At 49.5% G+C, this 25,279-nt stretch overlaps 1 protein-coding gene across 1 annotated transcript in view; it reads right to left on the bottom strand.

Moving 5' to 3' along the window:
• Positions 1-25,279, bottom strand: part of LOC149333824 (uncharacterized) — a 176,444-nt gene that overhangs the window by 8,570 nt on the left and 142,595 nt on the right. Inside the window, exons 29-30 of the mRNA XM_089557809.1 lie at positions 23,776-23,954; positions 20,763-20,934 (exon numbers count right to left, since the gene is read on the bottom strand). Coding sequence (XP_089413935.1) covers positions 20,763-20,934; positions 23,776-23,954 — 351 coding nt within the window. The remainder of the gene's footprint in view (positions 1-20,762; positions 20,935-23,775; positions 23,955-25,279) is intronic.

Here is a 25,279-nt window from a genome sequence, read left to right as displayed (position 1 = left end):
TCTCAAGACTAGAGCCGTTGTGTATGTTGCGGGAATTTTAAGCTGACGAAGCCAGTCTCGTGCTGGCTGACCACGACAGTGTCGTATGTACGAGGTCTGTTAGAAAAGTATCCGACTTTGCGAACACCTCATGGATATGAAACAAGCGCGCTTGCACCAGCCCACCTTGAACCCTCGTGCGCATGCACGAATATTTTCCCGCCTGCCGATAGCGTCAGTCGCTGGGAAGCAGCGTTTGAGTGAGGCAGTGCGCAGTGCTCTCGTCGGTTTTTTGTTGCAAGGAAAATGGCGGAGCGAGAGGAGCAGCGCTACTACCTTAAATTTTGCCAGAAACTTGGCGATAGCCAAGTGGAAACCATTCGAAATGTTCAGACGGCTTTCGGTGATGATGCTATAAGCAGCACACAGATTAAGCAGTGGTGCAACTGGTTTAAAGACGGCCGCACATCTGTGGAGATTGAGCCACGCTCCGGTCGGCCATCAACATGCCTAAATTACTAGGTAATTGCCGAAGTGAACGCTGTGGTGATGCGGGACTGTTGTGTGACTATCCGAGAAATTGCGGAAGAGGTGGATATCAGCAATTTTTATGCACATTCCATTATCACCGAAGATTTGGCCATGGAGAGAGTTGCGGCGAAATTCGTGCCGAAGCTGGTGACGGTGGAGAAAAAGCAACTTCGTGTTGAAGTCTCACAGGAGATGCTGGATTCCACAAACAGTTACCCTGACTTCACCGACGCCGTAATCACTAGTGACGAGTCTTGGGCGTACGGGTACGACCAGGAAACCAAATCCCAGTCGTCACAGAGGACGCATTCCACGTCACCAAGACCAAAGAAGGCCCGCCAAGTGCGCAGCAATGTCAATGTTTTTCTGACTGCTTTTTTGACTCCCTTTGTGTGGCACACCACGACTACGCACCCCACAGGATAAAAGAATGACTAAAGAGTACTACAGGGATGTCCTCCATCGCCTACGCGGTGCTGTGCGGCGCAAGAGACCGGAATTGAGGTCAACAAGAAATTGGCGCATCCCTCGCGGCATTGCTCCTGCACATTCCTCGCATTTGATTCAGACTTTTCTGGCGAAAAACCAGACTCCTGTAGTTCAACAGGCTCCTTACTCTCCTGATATGTCTCCCTACGACTTCTGGCTGTTTGCTAAAATCAAGAGGCCATTGAAAGGAGCGCAATTTCAGAAAAGAAAGAACATTATGGCTGCAACGACAGCAGAGCTAAATTCCATTCCGAAAAGGGCCTTTTCGGAATACTTACAACAATGGCAGCACCGCAGGGAGATGTATATGGAGCCCCAAGGAGACTAATTTGAAGGTTATTAGGTTTCTAACGCTCCAGTTATGCCAGTTTTTTTTTCTTCGGCCAAAGGTCGGATACTTTTCTAACAGACCTCGTAATAGCGTTATGTGTATTTTTGTTGTGCAATGTCATGAGCCAAAGCCAGGCAATAAAGAAAAAAAAGCAGTGGTTAGTGTAGTGAGCTGTAGATCTCTAGGTCAGTGGTTCGAATCCGGTCCCACCCGTAGTTTTTTTTCGCGTCCGAATTTTTTTTTTTACTTTCTTTAGTTCACTAACTTCAATGGAAGCTATTTTATTGTTAATTGCCTTATAATTCCACCCCAGCCCTTCCCTTTCCTTTCCCAATAATTGTAAACCAGTCATATATGACACATATCACACATATGACACATATCACACATATCATACACATGACACATATCACACATATGACACATATTCCATAATCGCATATGAACCAGACACACATGACACATATATATGAGATTTTTCGATAGGGAGGCCCAATATTGCAAAAGGATGGCTTTACTCTCGCCCTTTCTAGGACCGCCGTTTGCCAATACATTACCAATATTGGGCCGCTTACCAGTGCTGCTTGAGATATGACACCATTAAATACCGTAAGGTGTGGAAAGGTGAGGACAAGGGACCTCCTTGCCTTGTCTACATAGACTGAGAGTTTGACGGGTGCCACAAGCAGTCCGTCACAAGACTAAGAAACAAGCCCGTTGCCAATTGCTGCTTTTCGCAAATGTGGTGTGGTTTAGGAGGTTTAACGTCCCACAGCGATTCAGGCTATGAGGGATGCCGTAGTGAAGGGCTCCGGAAACTTTGACCACGTGGGGTTCTTTAACGTGCACTGATGTTGCACATTACACGGGCCTCTACAATCTCGCTTCTATCGAAGTGTGATTAGCACGGCCGGGATCGAACCCGCGTTTTTCGGGTCAGCAGCCGAGCGCCATAACCACTGAGCCACCGCGGCGGCCGCTTTTGGCAAAGATCGCGCATGATTGTTTCAACGCCCAGCGAGAAGACGCCTACATATTTTCTGTTTCTCTGTACAGCAAGCCAGGTAACTGGTGCCGGCCAACAGCTCTGAACAGTGGCGTCTGTCGATCCACCATCGATAACAGACGTGACGTGTCGTGTGTCATGCCGCTCCTATCCTTAGGTTCGCGCGTATTATGCCGAATATTTATGCTAAAAAACAAACCAGTAAGATTCGTAGACGCTTCGTAGTAACGAGCCTGTCGCTGGCTCTGGCACAACTATTGGTACGCACCCGTGGGCTCATTGGACCCGAGGGCGTCATCACCGAGCTCAGTTCGGTGCTCCGCGGGGATCGCAGCGCTCCCGCCCGCTCCATCGGTCTTTCCATCGTGAACTGGAGAAAGTTCAGGATGAAATATTCAGTTTTGAATTCAAGAGCCTTGCAACACAAGTTGAGGGCGCTGCTTGTGCGTGCGCGTGTGTGTACATTGAAGCTTTTTGAAATGAACTATAAAAGACCTTAAAAGAACACTGAGGAAAACTTCCTTCAATTTTTGCTCACATTACGCCGAAGGCGTTGCTGAGAAGTTTAGAGCTAAACATTAAATGTTTTCCCGGCTGTAATTTGAAACCCTTGACGCAGAGATGTCGTCCACAGGAGGATAGACTTAAGTGATTATTGCGAGGAAGTGGACGTCCACGTATGTGTCGACGTCATCCAATGCAGTTTGCCTGAGAAAACCGTGAGTGGAGGTGAAGTCATTAAACCATTTTTTAGCAATCTTATTAAAGCTCCGTTGCCAATCAAATTAGTCTCCTTCCAATAAAACTTCCAGTTGCTTACTTCCAATAAAATTCAAGTTACAAGTTCAGTGCCGTTCTGCGCGTCCATTCTCTTACTCTGTCCTCTTGGCGCTGTTGAACCATCATGCAATGTCTCCTGACTGTGAAGCGGTACGTTAACGTCCCCATAACGTCACCTGCACTGAAAGTTGCAGTGCCCTGGAATTCGATGAACTGACAAACGCTTGCATTGCATAGATCGTGGGTTAGGCGAGATTTCGCAATGTCTCACTGAACTTAGTATTTTGTATGTATTTTGCTGCAAAGTGTTATTTGCGAACATTTTAAAGCGCTGAGAATGAATGAATAAACAGAGAAAAGTAGACAAAGCAAGCGTTGTAAATGTAAGAGTGGCAGCGCAAAGTTTAGGAAACGCAGATAATGGCAGAATTTCAAATAGGAATGTTATAACATCACTTTAATGTTTACATTTCTGTACGTCTCTAATCTATTTCGACTATTCCAAGGAACCCAAATATTCAACACAAATCGAATATCTCCACAAGCACATAGAATGATTAGTTTTCTTATTCGCAGTTCAATCGTGACGAGCTCTGCGAGAAAGACGCAGAGACCGGCCTGCACCGTACATCACGTCGTAGGATTGCGGTTAATTTGTGACGTTAGGAATAACCATTTACTCTGAGAACGTGTGTTTAAATTCAGATTAGATTCAGATTTACCTTTGTGCTAAAGAGACGCTAAATTACTCTCAGATGAGCCAAAAGACCACACCAGAAACTGGGACCGCGCCATGGAGAGAACGGATTTACGCGCAACAGTAATGGAAAGCAGGGATGAGCGCGATGATCAGTTTACGAAGCGAAGAAATGAAGCTAAGGCCAACGACGAGAAATGAAAAAAAAAACGTTAGAAAAAATATTTGCTCTACATGTCAGCGTCAGTAATACAATTTTGCTCCTTGAAGAGCTTTCACGAGTACTAGAGGTGAGTTACCATACCCTACTGGGAATATTGACATCCACTGCCTCCAGTCCACATACCTGCAGAGAATGTGATTGACATGTATCTATAGAGTGGGACATGAATATTTTTTTGCGGCCAGATGGCCGTTGAGTGATAAATATGGACAGACGTGACAGGACAAGGCCCACTCTCTAAAGTGCCGAGTTCGCGAGTCGCCATGACTGCGCCTATTATAAGGCCTGCATGCAGCGTACTCTCTGGAATCAGATGCTGGTACACACAGTATCCTATATAGGGGTCACTGCCTCTCACTTTCATGGCATGTCACATTAATCAGCGTGCAAGCGTAGACTATTAATGCTCCGTTAAACGGCGACGATGACGGCACAGTTTATCGTTGGCAAAGCCTGCTATACAAAGTCACCGACTATACAAAGATGCCTCGGCACCCTGTTCAGTCAGTGCGCCTGGAATGCCCACGTATAGCAAAGCTCTTCCTTAAGTCAGTCATGTATTCTTGGTACCGTTCGTCATTACATGCAGATCTCTCCATGTAACCTGGAAGGTAACGGCGCCAAACGTATTCTGGGGTATTACTAAAAAGTCAGGCAGTGCTGTGGTGGGGATCTCAAAGTAGTCCGGAACTCTCACAAAACCGTTGAATTTGTATTCAAATTCACTGGGTGCAGTTCCACTGCGTCATGCTTTCTGTAATTATGTGCTGCTCCAATAGCTGGTGCGTTCTGATCGGAGCAGAGCTCGAGCGTCCGTTGTAGGGCGATAGCCATACACAGCACTTTTTCCCTCGTAAGCGGCGTCGCTGTCGCAGCCCACAGCTCCCGTGTTCGCAAGCTGGCCGCCACGGAAGCGATCCATGCGGAAAGGGGAGTAGGCGCTGGTGAGAAGGATCCCTGTGCGGCCACGGGTTCCGTTTAGGCTTGGCGCACGCGAGCTTTACAATGGGGCGTTCCCGTGGCGTTGGGTAGGCGTTGAGCGGCCGACAAGGATAAGATCTCGCTTACCCTCACGTTGAGTGCAGATGTCCGCGACGTTTTGGCCGATGTCTTGCTTGCGTGAGGAGAGCACGAAAGAACGGCTTGCAGGCGGTCGTAACCTTTTCTTCTTCGTGTTCTTCTTCTCCCTCAGTAAATATGGCACATACCCACGCGGGGCTCCTTGTTCTTCTGCGTCTTCTTGGGATACCATGACCGCATCGTTTAATTATTTTCATTGTTTTAGGCGGGGTGTAGTGACGATATATTACAATAAGAGACGATTCATCATAAAGAAATGTCAGTCTACAATTGCTGTCTCCTGTACACTTACTGTTCTGAGTGTCCATTCAGCCGAGACAAATTCCCGTATTAGATTCTTAAAGGCAACAACGCAAAAGACGGGGACGAAAGATCGAGGAACACAGGACGAGCACTAACTCAGAACTGGAGTTCAATCACAAGAAAGATGGCGAATTTAATGGAAGCGCGAGAAACAATGCGACAACCAAACACAACGAGCGTGTTGTTGCGTGGGATCGAGCAACACGACTCCCTTATCATGTAGACAGAGGACTTGCTGACGCACAATCTTGAGTTTTCTTGATGCGGTAAGTTTAGAGCCCTCATTAGAGCCTGTTGCACAGTTAGTAAGTGAGAAAAACGTTTAATGCATTGAATTAATCGCGGTTTGTGGGCGGTATTTCATTCCAGGAGTCATTCCTTAGGCCACCGCTGTTGACCGGTTCACAAGGCAAAGAACTGGAGTGCGGCGCCGTCCAGCCCACATGTGGAAGACCTGTTGCACAGACTTGGGATTTTTTCCAGCGGAGAATAGGAAAAAAATAGAATAAAATAGGGGAAGGGAATAAGAAAGAAGAGAATAGGACAGCGAAATATGCGATTTCGCTTTCCGCGTTCGTCCTGAAGTCGTAGATTGGCCGCGATCTCTTCGAATTCTTCAAGTGCGCTGACAATGCCCTGTCAGCCTTCCGGCACATAGAACGCTGATAAAAATCAAAGCTGATTTAACACTGCAGAGAAAGAAAAGACCACTGAACACTCAGCGAAATATTGCCTCCTAGCCAAACGCACAAAGCCCCGACAGTCATATGGCAAACCTAGATAAACTATTTGTAAACTATAAAGGTAACGCCGTTTCCCTTAATACGGATACGCAGCATTCAATGGTCGCGTCAAGATGGTGTTAGCGAAATTGTATAAATAGACCGCGTACTACTTGCAGCAAAAAAAAATTGGCAGAGGCTTAGCTTGGTTAAGCCCGGAAGGTTGCGAAAGCAAATTACGAGCAAGTTTAGCGACTACAGTAGTGAAAGGCGAAAGCCTGAGTGCTGCACGGAACGCCGGAATCAGCTTAAAGTGCCCCAAAGCCAAAATGTACTTATGTGGAAGGGAGACGCGTACTAAATGCATGTGATAAGGGACTCTCCACGAAGACCTATGGGGTTTCTGGCTTGTCCTGTATTGTCCCCAGTCCCTGAAAGTGTGCAGGCCAGCGATTCGTATCTACCCCCCCCCCCCCCCCCCCCGCAGTTGCAATCGACAAACCTACGCGGACGAAGATCAGTCCACTCAAAATTCACAACAGTAGGAAGTGGCCCTGATACAGCAAATAGAATCACCTTTTTCATCTGATGTTATACACCCTCGTTGTCATATGCTCATGTGCTCAGAAATGATCACAATATGCTCTCCTGAAGTTGTACACCCTGGTTGTCAGATGCTCATATGCTCAGAAATGATCACAATGTGTTCTCCTGAAGTTACACACTCTCATTGTCATATGCTCTTGTGCTCATAAATGATCACAATTTGTCCTACTAATGTTATACACCCTCGTTGTCATATGCTCTTGTGCTCACAAATGATCACAATGTGTTCTCCTGAAGTTACAAACCCTCGTTGTTATATGATCTTGTGCTCATAAATGAACACAATGTATCCTCCTGACGTTATGCACCCTCGTCGTCATATGCTCTTGTGCTCAGAAATGATCACAATGTGTCCTCCTAAAGTTATACACCCTCGTTGTCCTATGCTCTAGTGCTCACAAATGATCACAATGTGTTCTCCTGAAGTTACACACCCTCGTTGTCATATGCTCTTGTGCTCATAAATGATCACAATGCGTCCTCCTGAAGTTATACAACCTCGTTGACATATGCTCATCTGCTCAGAACTGATTACAATGTGTCCTCCTAACTCTAGTCTGTCCCTGCAATTACAATATCATCCGACAGATGCCTCTTTAAAACACATTAACAGTATGTTTTCCTTTCACTTTGTTCCTATTATTCTCTCGCGAATAAAATGGGTGATTCCATTTTATGTATTAGGGCCACTTCGTACTCTTGTGAATTTTGAGTGGACTAATCTTCGTCCGCGTAGTTTCCTGCCGATTACAACTGCGAAATCATGACTTGAAATTTCTATTTCCTGGTGCTCCGACATATGTTTTTTCTATATAACCACTGGCGCACATGGATGCTACGGAATACAACTAGGAAGGCTATGCAATACCAGTCGTGAACGAAAACCTGCAAGCCTGCATGAGTCTCACTATACACCATGTCCAGCGCCCAGTCAAGACGGAGGAGACGGTAACCTCAGCCATTGTGCAAAACAAGGTCGCATATATCCTATCGGATTCAATATCAGCCGTACAGAATTTTTCAACGAGGCATATTAATGCGTCCTCCCTACAGTATTCTGCGCAATTCCCCCTCCCCCACCCGACAGATCACCCTCCTCAGCTTTCTCGGGCACTCTGACCATCCGGGGGACACGACCGTCTACAAATACGCCCAAGCAGTCGTCAACCGGGATGACGGCGGCTATTCCGCGTTCGCAGCGCCAAGGAAGATATCTTCACCTACCATAAAATTCAATACCGGCAGTCACGGCTATAATCTGCCCTCCCCGTCGTCGTACTCTAAATTAAGCCGAGCAGGTCACTTCGCGCCAACTTCAAACCGAAACCCTTCCTACGCATAACCGGGAGGTGCGCTACCCAAAGCTCAGGTCGGCCAAGGAACGACTGACAACCTCCAAAGAAATAACTACCCACTTCAAGAAAGAAAGACAAATCTTCCCAGAACAACATAGATCTCTAAGTAAAACAGAAGTCAGTTGTCGGCAGCTCCAAACAGACACGTTCTTTAATCCGTACATGTACGTACTCCGTATGGTTCCCAGTGTGTCCTCTCTGTGGGCACCAAAAGGCAGACACACCGCACATCCTATACTCATGTAATCAAGACAAACCATCGCAGAGTCTGCAGCTCTCTAGCCAATCTCAGTGGGAGGCCGCACTGCTCAGCTCAGACCCGGAGGCTCAACTCCGAGCCACAGAGCGGGCCGAAGAGGTCGCCGAACGACATCGTCGGTCGGCCACCTGGCGTCTGCTCTAAAAGAGGAGCCCACCTCGGGAGGAGAGCATCACCCCAACCCGCGATCGGCTGTGAGTGCGCGGAGCCAGAGGACATCAGTGCATCGGCTCCGCCAACTTTTGGCTGAAGCCACGGAACTTCGACCGCAACCCGTCAACAGAGCCGCGTCTGGCTTCCCGAAGTCGACAGCTACCTGTGCATACCTCTCGCAAACAGGTGGGGCAAAATTTAGACCTTTTAGGGCCGATCTTCACTTCGGTATCGTGGTGGTGGCGCTAGGCCTAACGCCTACGCCGGCACCCGGCCGTGAGTGAGTCGCCCACCCGCGGAAAGATGGCTTTCCCAAACCTACAACGTGGCTACGACCCGGACGCCAAGGCCTGGTCCGAGGTTCCAGCAAATCTAGGGCCTTATAGCCCGGACTCTGCGCCCATCGAGAACTTGGTTATTCAAGCTAGTGGAACGCCGCTCCCGCAAGCGGAACGCTACCTCCAAGAAAGCGGACGCCACGTCGGCAGGCCGCTCAACACGGCACAACGCTGCTGCGCGCGCTGCAGCGCTTCAAGGTGGGCCCCAGAGTAAGACCGGACCTGCTTGGAAACCAAAGCCGCATCCGCGGCTTCATCCCGAAGACATCGTTATCATCCTGAAGCCCCGGGTGACTGTCGCTCTGAAGGATGTCTATCAACAGCGTTCGCGGTCTACCTGGGCGCCAAGGCCGCGGCATCGCTGAGCCTGTTCCCCACTTGGGAGCAAAACCTGACCGTGGCAGGCACCCGAGAGCCGCACGTCGCAGACAAGCTACTGCGGAGCTTCGAACTAACAACACCGAAAGGCCAGCTCTCCATGTACGGCCAGGTGAAGCTCACTGGCGACGTGTGCCGCGGCGTCATCACCGTGGCCAAGCACGAGACCAGTGAGTCCCCGCAAAACAAGATGCAGTGGCGTGCTGGAGAGCTTGCCGATATCCGCAAGCTTGGAAAATCAGACGTCGCGGCGCTCACCTTCGTGGGCAAAGTGGTGCCGCGATACGTTCACTACAACTCACAAGTCGCCCTTGTGCGTGCATATAAGAAAACCGTCCCGGCCTGCGTGCGATGCGGCACTGTGGGACACCGAGCGGACACATGCCCCTGCCCGGATCAAAAGTGTGGCCTTTGTGGCAATGCGGTGTCGACCGTCGACGGGGTGAAGACACCGCATGAGTGCACTCTGTTCTGTGCAGTCTTTGGGAGAGCCCACGCCACCAACTCCCGGGACTGCACGGGAAAATTCAGGCAGCTCTAGGTGCCCGGCCGCAAGGCTAGGCGCCCAGAGCTTCCTGGAAAACAGCGACCTGGCCGGCAGCCAAGTCATCCCAATTCAGGTGCTGGTGGCGGAACGCCGCGTGGGGCTGACGGCATCGACAACAAAACGTCATCATCTTCATCCTCGGTGAAGTCACCGCCCGCGAACAAGACTACGCCCCCACCGCCACCGCCCAGCGGCAGCGACGCTGGCCACTTCCCGGCGCTCAAGACAAATGGCGCTGGCGGCGCCCGGGCATCAGCGTCTCAACACGACAAACAGGTGAGCAGCTGGGCTGAGATCGCCTCCTCTTCCTCCCATCCCTCGCCCTCCCCCGTAACCGTCTCCGCACACGACGCGATACAAAAAACAGATCGACGCCCTCCGGGCACAGAATCAGCTTTTGCTCAACAAAATTCAAAATTTAGATTCAAAATTGGCGTCCGCCGCTCCGAGCCCGCAGAACTCGCACGCAATGGAGAGCGACGCGGAGATCTCGCCTGCCCTCGTGACAGCCATCTCCGCGATGGAGGAGCGCTTAACCTCTAAATTACGATCTATGATCGAGACCGCCAGGGACCAGATCTTTACCAAGGTCAAATATTCCGTCCCCGCCGTAGTATCAAAACACATCTTGGACAACCCCCGCCTCCTCCGTCGGACGGGGCCCATTAGGGACGAATCCCGTCCTTCAAAATTCAACCGCCTGATTATTGATTCGGACAATGAGGGCAGCTGCCCCGCTCCTTCCGTCATCACCCCCTTGATGGCGCAAGTAGCTGGCTCTGGGGCAGCCAATCCCTCCTCCTCCCCCCCTAGAATATTAAATCATGGCGAGACACCTTAATCAAAGGACTTCCGTCATCTCCAATTCGGCCATATCAACTTCCATAACACAATGGAACTGTAGAGGCTTTAAAAACCACACTAAGCGGGCCAATTTCCGCCTGTACCTTGAAACCTTCGAGTCCCTACCAGCCCTGGTTGCCCTCCAGGAGCCAGGCCTGGGCGCCACACTTTCAAATTACACGACGTTCGAACAGGATCCCGCGTCTTGTCTTCTCGTTCACAAAGCCTACACAGCCAACTTAGTGGATCTCGACCTCCAGCTCGAGTTTTCCTATGTAATGGTGACCATCCTACCACTCCGCCGCAGGGACCCGCCGTTGCATATACTCAACGTGTACTGCGCTCCCAAACTCAAGCGAGTGACTTTTGCAGGCCTCTTTAGCCGCGCGGTAAGAGCAACGGGTCGCGATCCCCTGCTGATTGTGGGCGCTCCCAGTCAGCAGTGGGGGTATCGCGAGGAGTCGCGCGGATGTAGGCTGGCGGAGCTTGCGTCCGCGTTAGGCCTCAGCCTCCACACGGAACCCGTCGACCCAACACGGCTAGGAAACTCCGTGACACGGGATACGTGCCCGGACTTAACATTCACTCACAACATACGACACGCAAACTGGCTCAACACCAAGGAGACCCTCGGTAGCGACCACTGCATCCTTAACACTACACTACGCACACGCCCCCTCAAGCGTCCCAGAACACAAGCCTGTACCCCAAATTGGACGAAATTCAGGCAAAATTTTAACTCACTTGATAAAGCACCCATTTCCGCGCAAGGCTACCCAGCATGGTCCCAACAGCTGCTGACACACCTTTCCTCGCATGAAACACACATCCAGCTCTTAGAGGCGGTCACGGACGTGGATAACCACCTTCTACACCTCTGGGAAGCCCGTCGCAGCCTTCTCCGCCGTAGCGACGTCAGAAACACAATAGAAAGCTTAAAAACTCGAATTGCCGAGCTTACCCAGAAAGCTGCAGAGTACGCGGCCCAACTCGCCGACTCCAACTTGGTGGATAGATGCAACACGGACGCACAACAAATGTCCAGCTGAAACACGTGGCGTCTCTTTCAAGCCCTAATCGACCTAATCCAAACACGAACCGAAACACAAAAACATTTGCAGCGAGCCATGCACGCTTTTCCTGGGAACACGAGTCAACTGTCACAGAAACTTCGGGACCAGTATCTGTGTACAGCCCAAGACCCCCGTGGATCTGCGTACTCTTATGCAGGCAGAGAGAACACGGAGCTGGATCAACCTTTCCAGCTCCATGATCTGCGGGCGGCTCTCGCCAAAATGAAGCGGGGCACTGCGCCTGGACGGGATAAGGTCACCGTTAAGCTTTTGACGAACCTGCCCGACTTGGCATACCAGTCCCTCCTGGAATACGTCAATGCGATTTGGCGCGGGGACACCCCCCTGCCAATCTAATGAAAAACGGCTTTGGTCACTTTTATTCCTAAAGCTGGCAAACCAATTGACACAGATAACCTCCGCCCCATCTCTCTGACCTCATGTGCAGGCAAACTAATGGTGACGATGGTGCAGGATCGGTTATCTACATATCTTGAACACAAACATGTCTTTGCGAGCACCTTGTTCGGATTCCGCCCACACAGATCCGCACAGGATGTCCTCCTGCAACTCAATCGGAAAGTCCTTGACCCCCTAGAATGTCCCCATAATGACCGGGTAGTACTCGCCTTGGATCTTAAAGGGGCATTTGACAATGTAACACATGAGATCATACTCACTAACCTAAGCCACACTGACTGTGGCGTCAACACATTCCGATACATAAGCAAGTTTTAATGGATCGTCAATCCTACAGTCGAATTCAAGATGGAGAGCATGGTCCTTACATACTCGGCACGCGAGGAACCCCCCAAGGCGCGGTACTTTCCCCGCTGCTCTTCAATCTGGCCATGATGCACCTGACGGCTCAGCTGAGTGGTGTCGCCGGCATGCAGCACGCCCTGTACGCCGATGACATCACTCTGTGGGCCACGCAAGGCAGCACAGGGGACATTTAAACCAGCCTGCAAACAGCGGCGACGATAGTAGACTGCTACACCCGCCGCTGCGGTCTTCAGTGTTCCCCTCAAAAATCGGAATTTGTGCACCTCCGCCCCTCACCGAAGTGCACAACTAAAATATCTCTTTCTGTTGAGAGTGGTGCCATACGCGAAAGTGATGAGATATGGGTACTCGGACTCTGTATCCACAAACAAGGGCGGCCAGACACTACATTGGCCAAACTCCGTAAGGCGGGGGACCAGGTGGGCCGCATGGTCCGCCGGGTTTCCAACAAACGCGGAGGGTTACGAAGTAAGGATGCTTTGCGGCTGGCAAACGCCTTCGTAACTAGTCGAATTCTCTATTCGACTCCTTATCTCCACCTACGGAAACAAGAGGAGGACGCCCTTGAGGTCCTCCTTCGCAAAATTGTTAAGCGTGCCCTTGACCTCTCCGTCACTACTTCAAACAGCCGGCTTATGGCCCTTGAGGTGGTAGATACTTTCCGGGAGCTCCGGGAGGCACACCTTACAAACCACTACAGGCGCTTGTCGCTAACGGAGTCGGGTCTCCGCCTTCTTGCTCGACTCCATATCCAACACACCCCTCCAATGGAAGACAGGTTTCGCATCCCGGAACTGTGGAGACGTGCCCTCCACGTGCGGCCTCTTGCAGCAAACATGTTACATGAAGACCATAATGGTCGGCGCCTGGCACGAGCGGAAGCGCTAGCCCGATATTATGGCAACAAAACAGGTGTATGCTACGTGGACGCCTCCGGCCCTCACCACGGGGGATGGTAAACGGCCGCGGTAGTTCACAACAGCAACACAGTTAATGGCCTCACTTTCAGAGCCCGCAGTGCAACACAAGCAGAAGAGGTCGCGATTGCTCTAGCGGCCTCACATTCCAATTGAAAATACATAATAACCGACTCGCGAGGGGCCTGTCGGAACGTCGAACAAGGCTGCACTCCCTTCCTAGCGTATCGAATATACCAAAATTCCATACGGGATACGGACCCCGCACACCGTTACCTTATATGGGCCCCTGCTCATCAGGGGTTGCAGGAAACGAGGCAGCAGACGCAGCCAGCCTCGCGCTCTCTCACCGGGCTGTTTTCTCCTCCCCACCTGATCAGGAACCCGATTTTATCCGGTCTATACGTTCAAAGATATCACAACCTACTATCAAGATAGCCATCGCCTTTACCCTAGCCCATGTAAAGGCCTCAGAAGGCGGATGAGCGGCTCCTTCTCCGCCTCTTTACCAATACATTGCTGTGCCCGGCAGCCCTAAAACATTTCGACCCGCTGTTTGGCGGCAACTGGCCGCACTGTAGTGCGGTGTCTTCGGACACCTATCACATGGTGTGGGCCTGCCCCTCAAACCCTGCCATTCCCCCATCCCCAACCCAACCCGGGAGGACTGGGAGGCGACCCTGATCGGCTGCCACGACTTACAGGCCCAACAAACCTTAGTCGGGCGAGCCCGGGCGGCAGGTACCGCCACTGGGGTCCCAAACTAGGGACCTCCACCTACTGTTGGTAAGGATCGGTCCCTTACGGGCTGATCCAAGCACCTCCTGTCCGTTCTGAATAAATGTTTTCACCACCACCACCACCACCCCAACCCGCGCCTAAGACCTCTTTAATAAAGTTTACCTCCTCCTTCCTGCTCAACTCAGTAATTCACCCCAGCGAGGGGCTACCAAATTGCGACTTACCCCAAAGCGGACTTCGCGCACAGCTATGGAAACCTGCGCGAAAATTCAAGGAGGCGCTTTGTTCTCCTTAAGTGCGGTCAATAAAGCTTTAAGGGCGGTGTTGCTGCTTGTGTCACTGAGGTGTGGTTCTGTTAAGCATCGCCTCTAAGAATGGACCGCGACAGCGTCTTGGAACGCTGCCAGGGATTCCACTGGACACCATCGCTCGTTCGGCTCTACACCTTGCTCGTCGGTATATTGTTTTTTTTTTGATGAAAGGAAATGTATCTGCCTCGCATATCTCGGTGGACGCCTGAACCTCACCGTAACAGGAAAAAAGGAAGGTGGGGGTGAACGAAGACACCGTATTCACTATACGCGCCTGTGTTCATGGCATGGCGGAGCTGGCATGGCATGGGAGCTGGCATGGCGGAGTGGTTAGCATGCTCGTCTCGCATTCCTGAGACGCTGGTTCGATTCTCCAACTCGACCAATTTCCTACTCGGTTTTAAGGCGAAAGCCTTGAATGGCCCATGCTCGTGGTGTCGATCCGTGCCCTGGAACAGGCCTCTCCTCCGAGCAGCGGCGCAACCTCCTGAGTAATTTCCTTTCCTCAAATTCATTTTCTTCATTACGGCCCCTCTTTCGCTTGCTTCTTTCACTCCCACTTCCTCCCTTCCTCTACAAATGGATGACGGATGTCCGAGGAGATATGCGAGACAGTTACTGCGTAATTTCCTTTCCTCAAATGGAATTTTCATTTTCTTCACTACGGCCCCTCTTTGTTTTTCTTCTTTCACTCCCACTTCCTCCCTTCCTGTATGGTGCGGTTCAAGTGTCCACCGCGACGGTTGCTGGGCAACGGCTCATACGGCTGCATCAACTCCACTGACCTCGGGAGCCAGTTTGCGAACTTCCTTTCCTTATAATGACCAGAGTGCAAAACGTCAAAACCAAAGCTACTGAACATAATGAACGCCGAATGGCCAATGGCGACGCCCGAAACGGGCGCCAAATAGCTGCGCTCTAAAACATCACAATAAAAAAAGCGACCGCAGTCGCCAAATACAGAAAATTGGAAGCTTATCAAGGTTAAGCCCAGTGGATGCGAAGCATGTTAAGCAGATGCCTCAGTGTGGATGGGGCTAAGTAACGGAGACGTGGTTTTAGGTTAATCGTCGTACTTTATTCTTTGCAGCCCGACAAACACACTCTTATGGTCCGTAAATGCATGACTCTTGGTTTGCACGTCACTTATTCTTCGCGTTCTTCATCGGTTTCCGTAGCACGCTGCATCCTTCGTTTTGCATTCCTATTATTAACGCCCTTAGCGTTTGGAGGCATCTTGACCGCATACACGCCCGGCGCAAAGACTCTGGCGCGGTTGCGGGCACAGAGACTGACACGACGGCGGGCGCGCGCCGCTTCATCCCTGGCGTGACGTCACATATCACGTGATGCAGCGATGGTGGCGCCGCCGCCGCGTCGCGCGCGACGGCGCGAACCGGAACGTGGAGGCTCACCGACGCGCGATATGACGCCCCATCTGCAGCCGGTGTGACGTCATCACGTGACGTCACATCATGTGATCTCACTTCAAGGTCAATGGTGGCCACCGCCGGGAGGCGACCGACGGCGCGATATGAGGCCCCATCTGCAGCCGGTGTGACGTCATCCCGTGACGTCATGTCACGTGACCCCACTTTAGGGTCAATGGTGGCCACCGCCGCGCGTCGCGCGAAGGCCCGAAACCTACGTTAATATGCTTCGCATAACAAAAACCGCACATGCGGCAAGACTGCCATGCGCCAAGCGTTTCGGGGAAGCGGCAGTGGGTTGACCACAAGGCTTTCGCCAAGCACTCTTCAAAATTTCCAAAGTGTCTTCGGTAATTTTTATTTATTTATCTGGTCTGACTAGATAGGTTAATTAGGCTAATTGGTTAATTAAGCAATTAACTAAACTTAGTCCCACTTACCTGGAACATCACTACACAATCCCTTCAATTGGTAGCATGGTTACTAGGAGGAGGTAAATTTTATTAAAGAAAAGGTCTTAGGCGCGGATTGGGGTGACGTTCCCCTCCCCGCGGAGGGCTCCTCTTCTAGGCCGGACGCCAGGTGGCCGACCGACGATGTCGTTCGGCGACCTCTTCGGCTCGCTCTGTGACTCGAAGTTGAACCTCCGGGTCCGAGCTGAGCAGCGCGGCCTCCCACTAAGATTGGGTAGAGAGCTGCAGACTGTGCGATGGCTTGTCTTGAGTACAGGAGTATAGGATGTGCGGTGTGTCTGCCTTTTGGTGCCCACAGAGAGAACAGACGGGGCTGTAGTGCTCCGGGAACCATATGGAGTACATGTAGGGATTAAAGAAAGTGTCTGTTTGGAGCTGCCACCAACTGACTTGTGTTTTACTCAGAGATTTATGTGGTTCTGGGGAGATCTGTCTTTCTTTCTTAAAGTGGGTAGTAATTTTTTTGTAGGTTGTCATTAGCTCCTTGGCCGACCTGAGCTTGGGGTAGCGTACCTCCTGGTTAACCACGAATCCTCGGGCAAATTGGAGCGCCGCCTCGTTTCCAGGATGGTCCGAATGGGCGGGGACCCAGATCAATGTTATCTGGCGGATATTGGAGATTTTTTGTAAGATTTTGATGGCTGCTGAGTGGGCCCTTCCTTTTGAAAAATTTCGAACTGCTGTTTTGGAGTCACTTATGATGTATTTGGCAGTGGTGGAGGTAATGGCTAAAGCTATGGCAGCTTCTTCGGCCTCCTTCAGAAATTTTGTTTTATCTATTGTCTCCGATGCAAGGGGAGAACCTCGATGATCGACAACTGCCAGAGAAAGGCGTCTCTGTCCGCATGTTCTGCCACGTCCTCGTGCGCCGTGTCTTTCTAAACTGAAAATCTTTCGTGAAGTTTTTGTGCCCTAGCCTTTCTTCTGTCCGTATCGTAGTGTGGATGCATGTTTTTGGGCAGAAGAGGGACTGTTAAGTGTTCGTGCACGTGTCTTGGAATTGGCAAGGTGTGTGTACGGATTCCTTTATATTGTATTCCTGCTTTCTTAAGAATGAGACGTCCCGTTTCAGTGCCTGATAGTCTTTCATAGTGTGCGGTGAGGTGTGCTTCTATCATTTCCGCTAAGGTGTTATGAATTCCTAACTGTAATAGTTTTTCATTTGGAGTATGACGAGGGAGGTTGAGCGCAATTTTGTAGGACTGTCTAATTAGAGAATCCAGGTCGTCTCTTTCTCTCACTGTGAGGGTGACGTATGGTGTAGTGTAGTTGACTGTGCTAAGATCGAAGGCTTGCATTAGTCTCCTGGTCTCGGCTTCTTTAACTCCTCCTCGCCTATTCGCGATGCGTCTGATGAGGAAGGAGATTTGGTTGACAGTGTTTCTCAGTTTCTTAATTAGTGCATCATTTTTTTGGTTTGACTGTATCAGCATTCCCAAGATTCTTAGTGTTTCCACTTTTGGGATGGCTGCCCCTTCCGCGTAGATTTTGATCTCAGGCGCTTTATTTTTCCTTTGACGCTTTGGGTGTAGGATTACGACTTCAGATTTTTGGGGGGAACACGCGAGTCCCGCGACTTGTGCCTCCTCTACTACTACATCTGCCGCTTGTTGTGGCGTATCTTGTATCGTGGCGATACTCCCCTTGGTGGTCCAAAGGGCGATATCATCCGCGTACAAAGAGTGTTCTAGGTCTCAGATTTTTGCGAGTGCGTGTGCCATTTTGATGAGGGTTATATTTAATAAGAAGGGGGAGAGCACCGATCCTTGCGGCGTTCCTCTGTCTCCTAAACTGAAGGTGTCGGATTTGATTGCGCCAATTTGAATTTTAGCCGTTCTATCGGAGAGAAAGTTCTTGATGTAGTTAAACGCTCTTTCGCCCACATTCAACGATGAAAGAGATTCTAGGATTGCTTTGTGTTTGACGTTATCAAACGCTTTTGTTAAATCTAGAGCTAGGATTGCCCTGGTGCTCCTTTCTTGCTCCTGAGATAGGACTTCGTTTGCTAGTCTGAGCATCGTGTCCTGTGTTGATAAATGGGGTCTGAAGCCAACCATAGTGTGTGGATATAAATTCTCTTTGTGCATATGAGACTGGAGTCTGTCTAGTATGACGTGCTCTATCAGTTTTCCTATGCAAGATGTAAGCGAAATAGGCCCGAGGTTTTCGACAGTACAGTACAGTTGTCGCCATTTGAAATTCGCGCACTGTGACGTCACGACCATATCGACCAGTTGAAAAGCGTGACATTTCTGTTGACAACAACTGCTAACAACGATAAGGCATTAAAGGATTTCGCCTTAAAAAATCGCGCCACCATATGCGGGACTCAAACTTCCGGAGCAGTGGGAGGCCGCGCGGCACAGTCGTAGGCTTAATTCCGTCTAGTGCGCTGGGCCACCACGGTCGCCGGGGCCCAAGGGCTCAAAGCTATCTAGAGCGACCGCGAGGGCGCACCTAATTGGCCCACCCCCCATGAACTGTAAACTGGGCCCCCTCACGTTGACCCCTATTTCGGTGCTAATAAATGTATTAGTACGATTTAAAGAACTATTCCCATGGGTAAACCTCGAGCAAGATCATGCGATGTTAGTGCGTGTTGTGCCAATTCTAAAAAAAATAAATAAAAAAAATCAAATATCCGCGAATAGGATTCGAACCCGCGGCAGCGCGAACAGATCAGTTTCGCTGGCCACTGCGCGAAAGCGCTACGCTATTTTTCTTTCTTTGTATTTATTCTACATCGTTATGTAGAGAAAGGATATGCAGCCGAACACGCCTCCATTAAAACTGCCACACACTCCACCGCTGTGTGTTGTACATCGTGTTCTTTACCAACTAATACTACTACCGAACTAATATTGGGCTTTGAGCTAACTGCCGCTAGTGACAAAGAGATCTGCACTGCACGCGTTAGCATGGACAGCGTTGTGGCAGAAACATGGCACTAGAGGAATACACGTTGGCGTTGACGACATATTGCTGCAGAAACGCAGCACTGGAGCATAGGCCGCCGGCGTACATCGGTTAAATTGGCATAGATGATGTAAAAACTGAAGACGCGTATGACTGGTACCCTTGGTCAGTGGGAACCTCAAACACGCTTTCAGGTACGTGGCAACCACCACCACCACAGAATTCTTGCATGAAATGATCCACCAATGACGCACGTTAGTATTCCGTGCACTGTATGTCACTTGAGTTGCATGAATGTCTCTAGCTTTCTGGCCAGGCGTGCTTCGCTTTCATGTTGCAAACGTCAGCTCATCTCTAGTGTGGCGTCCCTCTATTTAAATGGAATAAACTGTGTGTGTACACTGTAACAAAGCAAAGATGTGACCAATATGGTCCTTGTTACCTTTAGACTGCTGGAAAACTCCCCAAATCCATCTTTGTAACATGGCGCTCCCTGTGACAATCATCAAAGTTGTTGTATTCATCAAATACTGCTGTTCTCCCTTCAGGCAAATAATCTCCTTTAGTCGTTTATACTCTCTTCGCTGCTACGTAAGGTTTCCTTGAGACAACAAAAAATTCTTTTATACTCTGTTAGTAATTTAGTAATGGTAAAGTAAATCCCCCCAAAAGTACAAATTTCCTTCCGTGAAATATGGTTGAGGAACGGCTGATCTCCGAAATCCCGTTCATGCAGGTTCGTCGAACCTGCATTAATAACTTTGGTCAGTACAGGATGAAGGGGCCGGTTGTTAATGCTCCAGTTGACGCAGTAACACGCTCAAGGCTATGCCATGTAATATCGAGGATGGCGATTGCATTCTGGGAAAGATTAAGCGGAATATGGTTAGCAAAACTTCCTACCTTTCGGACTTGGTTTCAAAAGACATGTCATCCTAGTCGACATCCTAGTCGAAATCAAGAGGAGAAATGGTCTTGGGCAAGGCAAGTAATGCGAAGGCGAGATGATTGGTGGTCGTTAAAGGCAACTGACTGTATTCCAAGAGAAGGCAGGCGTAGTATAGACCAGCAGAAAGTTAGGCGGGCGGACGAGATTAAGAAGTTTGGGAGGATAGGGTTGGTGCAGCTGGCACAGGACGGGGTTAATTGGAGAGGTATGGGAGTGACCTTTCCCCTGCAGTGAGTGTAGTGTTGCGTTGTGTCTGCTCCATTAGCGGACTCAACGGGTAGCGATGAACCAAGTCAGAAGTCGGGCTGCAGGCACTTGGGCATCGCGGTTAACACCGGTGCAGAGACGGGTCGAGGAATAGAGAAAATTAAGAAAGACTTTTTTTGACGCGGTGATCAATGAGATTTCGGTCCTAAAAAATTAGCACTGTGGCTCCTTTTAAAGGGGTTCCCTGGCCCTAGTTCCCTGGTTGTGGAATTTAGTTCAAATAAAAGCGTCCAATTACTGTCGTTTGGGTCACGTGCCTAATCTTCGAGAACCGCCCACCAGGACGTCCCCCACACACTTTCGCCCCTTCCGGCAAAATGCTGTCCCGACCGTTCTTGCAGCAGTGATGACGATCATGGAAGGAGGCCCCAAGTGGTGGCGAAGGTCAGACACTTGCACAGCGCAGCTCTCCGTCGCAACGGAATGCCGAGGATTCACTCGCAGTAGGGTTCTGCACAAGACAAGAGGAAAGTATTTACTGAACCGTGAGTTCCTCGCTGTAAACAACCTCTCCCACATCTGCCGGGAAGCACACAGAGCACCGCCGTCGCCGCCGACACACGATACCATGCCGCTGTGGCTCAACTGGATGGCCGTGATGAACCTTCCCAGGCAGCGGACGGCCATCTCAACGCCGCAGTCTCGATGCACAGAGGAATTCGAAACGTAACAGTAGTCAGACTGATGATGATAACTGGGGAGAAGAGCAGAGTATATGCGATACCCTTACAGACCCTCGTCTAAAAGCACGCCATATCACTGAAATTTACCTCTAAAATGGACTGTCGCGCGGTCCTCGGCTACCACTTTGTGGGTACTTTTTCGATTATAAAAGCACCACATTTAGCAACGCACTATCTTGTTTGACTAGTCTTCGTTTTTGCTGGGCCAATTGTCTTCATCTTGGCGGTTGAACATGGTTGAAAAAAGTTGTAGAAAGAAAAACGTACGGAGAAAGGACACAAAACAGCGGTATCGCATTTACTGAAACACCTAAGCAACAATGGCGCAACAGTGACAGTTGTCTATTGAGAGCATTAAGCAACTACGCAGCGGAAATCAGAAGCTGCGATAGCAAGGGAATTTGTGTCAACATAGCGACGCGCTCAGCAGCTGCGCCCCTAGCTTTGAATCGAATTCATTGGCGTTACTTCGCCATTACACAAAAGACAAGCGCATATTGAGCTCTTAATAGCCAAGCAGCCGAGAGGTGACGAAATCGCTGTTCTTGGAAATTTCCAGAAGCTGGTATAACCGAGCACTGAAGGAGGCAACCACCAGCTGTTGTCCGTGGGCCACCATGGCAATCTTTTATACTCCTGGCGATGTTACCAAATCATGGATGGATGCATCTCTAGACATCTACGACCAGGGCGTTTTCCTCCTGTCGGAATACCTTGAAAAGCAGATGCAGCCGAGTCTTCCCAATTCCTTGTCTACTTCTGAGTTGGGCCGTGGAACACCATGTATTGAGAAAAAGTGGAGAGTCAGCGTAGTGTCCATAGTTTTTCCGAGACGCTGCTTCCCATGTTCCAATAAAGCGCCTAGGTGCCTTGGTTCACGTCTTTTCGAAGTAAGTCCATGACAACATTAGCCATTTCGACTCCACTGTTTATTTATAGATATTTATTTGTTAAAATGTCCTCCATCGCCCAAGCACTGCAAGGGGAGTGAGTTATAAGGAGAAAAATAAGTCATAAAATCTGCAACATATAGATTACAAAAATACATACAGAAATGAGCAGTTTGCTATATCATAGCGAAAAAAAGCAAACAGCAATAGAACAACATTTAGATCACCCCTCAAACGAGTGCCAGAAGTGATTGCCAAAAACTCTAACCTTATAGAGATGCGATATCTGCGAGAAGAGTGTTAGTCTTTTCGTGTGTTTCACAATAATTAATAATGAAAGTTGTTTGAGCCGCAGTCAGCAAGAGCGGCTTTGTGCTTGTGATAACACGTGAAGAGTGGTAGCTAAAGGCAACACGGTAAATCGGCTGTGTAAAAACTGGTGGTAGTAGGTTTTATGAAGTAAGCACATGCGAACAATTTTTTGACGCAATTACAGGCACGGCAAACCTAGGCTACTCATCGGGCCTCTTGTTATCAAGATAGAGTCACAGGTGTTGAGTAACATTTTTAACAGTTACTATATAATCAGGCACGAGGGAGAAGGGTAGTGGTGCCAGTAATGTGGATATTTCGGATGGAATGAAGAGCACATGAAAGCACATTACAGGCAATGCGCAGGGGAAAACAAAATATGAAAAAAAAGCAACTGCAGGATATTGGAAAGAGGGACTAAATATCAGATGACGCAGCCTTGCCACCATGCGTGCATAATGATTCCTTAGGTCGAGCTTATCGTATGAACAGAATAATATTAATAATATGGAGATTTTATCAGTATTTGTGTCCCGATACGCAGGGTTGAGACGACTCCGCTAGCTCAACAACACCTGTGACCTCAATGAATCAATAAAGCAACAACCTTCCTTAAGCAGCTGCTCTGCTTATCAAAGTCTGTCAGCTCCCATCAATCTCGGAACAGCAACTAACTATCAAAGCCAAAAAACTAAAAGTCTAATGGCAGTTGTGCGTGCTAACCTGAGTTATGACGTAATCAAACTTTCGCTGCGAAGTGTCACAAGCTGGTTTACAGATTTAACTTAAACTTCGCTGAAGAAGATTTTTTAAAAAAAATCAAGGCGGAATTAAAAAAATGTCCAGCGGCAAATAGCAAACTCATAAGAAACCGCTAGTACGAAGCCACACAGAAGCCGTAAATACGAGATGATGCTTCAAACCGGTGCTTTTATTGATGCGTATAAAACCATCTGTGTTTTTATTCAAGTACAGGGGCGATGGAAAGATATGCGAGCACAGTGGAGAATGCAGGCCCTGCTGTTCACATTTCTTTTAATGACGCTTTTACTTTGGTGGTAGCAAAACGATGCTAGAGTCATCTGTGATGTATTATAGGACAACTCTAACGTCTTTTTTTCCAACCAGGCAAAAGCGCGGTCAAAAGGCATGCGAACAGTGGAGCACGTAAGAGCTGCATTTTTAACGCTTTTTTTTCCATCGTGATAGTACGTACAATGGATGCTGCCGTGAATTTGCACCCCCTCATGGTGTGATAACCGGTAACCATGAGCATTTTCTGAATGTCATTTGTCTTGACAATTACACCAACAAACTTTCATACTTCTTTTTATTCCAAAAAGGCAGCTGGCTGTGGCGTAAGAAGGGTTCTGTCGACCGAGTCACTGAACAGAACAACTTTCTGACTTGACCAGCGCTAGAGGATCGCTGTCTGACTTGACCAGCACTGGAGGATCGCATTGGCGTGTGAGCAAGTCTTCGCGCCTCTTCAATTCAGCCGCTACCGCCAGGAACAGCTTTTCCACGTTGGTGCCGTCCTTGGCGCTTGTTTCGATGAACGACATGCCGAGTAGATCAGCAAATGCCTGCATATCACCACTACTTATCGAAGGCACACAAAGAATACCTTAGAGTCATCTACTGGCTTCCTTATGCAAAGGAAACTTCGGACTTTGTAGACGAATAAACGGCATACACGTGTACAGCCATGCATGCACCTGTCAAGAGTGTTCGAACGGCGCACCGGAGTGTACATTAATGGCGAAGTGCACGGAACTTGACCTTCTAATGCATGCACATTCCATGAGTTCGTGAGTAACATCTCATGTCTTTAAAAGCAGTACCGGGCCCACCCGGCAGCGATGATTGCCATAGATGCCCAACACGCTGCAGACCGTTGTGTGCATGACTGCACATGGCTACCGACAGCGGCGGGAATATCCAGTGCTCCCAGTGCGACTTCCGACGTCATCCGCAACGCTATGTTGTAAAGCTCTGATGGACGAATGTGCACAGGCAATAACTGTTAGAGACGCCACCTGCTTGGCCTCTTTTGGTACCCGCCACTGTTTCTCACTGGCTACACGGTCCGGCTACTGATCCCAAGGTGGCGGGATAGAATTACGGCCGCTGTCACTGCTCTTCCGTGGAGGCATGCTCATATACTGTGCGATGCCAGTGGGGTTTAAATAACTAAGTAAGCTTTACTAACGCTTCAAATGACCACACAAGGTCCTCATTCTTCCAGAGTCCTGCACTGCGACATTACTCAAAACTGTTTGTGAACCAGCGCAACGTCACAATGCCAAAAGGAGAAGAAGGGATAGGGCAAAGCACTGAACTAAGAACTAAGCAATAGCACGGAACTTGTTAGTTAAGCGCTATGTCTTGTCCTCTCTGCACCTTTAGGCTTCGCGTCTTCGCGTTGGTTCACGAAGAATTATGTCTTAGCAACTTGCCCACCAGTTCATGTCTGGTTTCTAATGTCAAAGATTACATAGCATGCTTACCTAACTGTTTGCATAACATAGCAGTGGTATGTTATGCAAAGGCACGGCAAATGCCTTTCCCATGTCGCTCCAATTAATCCTGTCCTTCGCCAGTTGCGGCCACCGTATTGCAGCAAATTTCTTAATCTCATCCGCCCACCTAACTTTCTGCCGCCCCCTTGCTACGCTTGCCTTCTCTTGGAATCCACTCTGTTACCCCTAAGGATCAGCGGTTATCTCGCCTTCGCATTACATGCCCTGCCTAAGCCCACTTCTTCGTCTTGATTTCAATTAGGATATCCTTAACGTGCGTTTCTTCTCTCACCCACTCCGCGCGCTTCCGACCTCTTAACGTTACACCTATACATAGCTCGCTTCGATGTCCTTAACTTAAGCTGAACCCTCTTTGTTATCCTCCACGT

Source organism: Amblyomma mixtum, chromosome 8 (genome assembly GCF_055824585.1).
Source record: "Amblyomma mixtum isolate Tamu chromosome 8, ASM5582458v1, whole genome shotgun sequence".
NCBI lineage: Eukaryota > Metazoa > Arthropoda > Arachnida > Ixodida > Ixodidae > Amblyomma > Amblyomma mixtum.
Note: the sequence above shows the minus strand (reverse complement) of the source record. Positions and strands in the feature narration are given on the sequence as shown.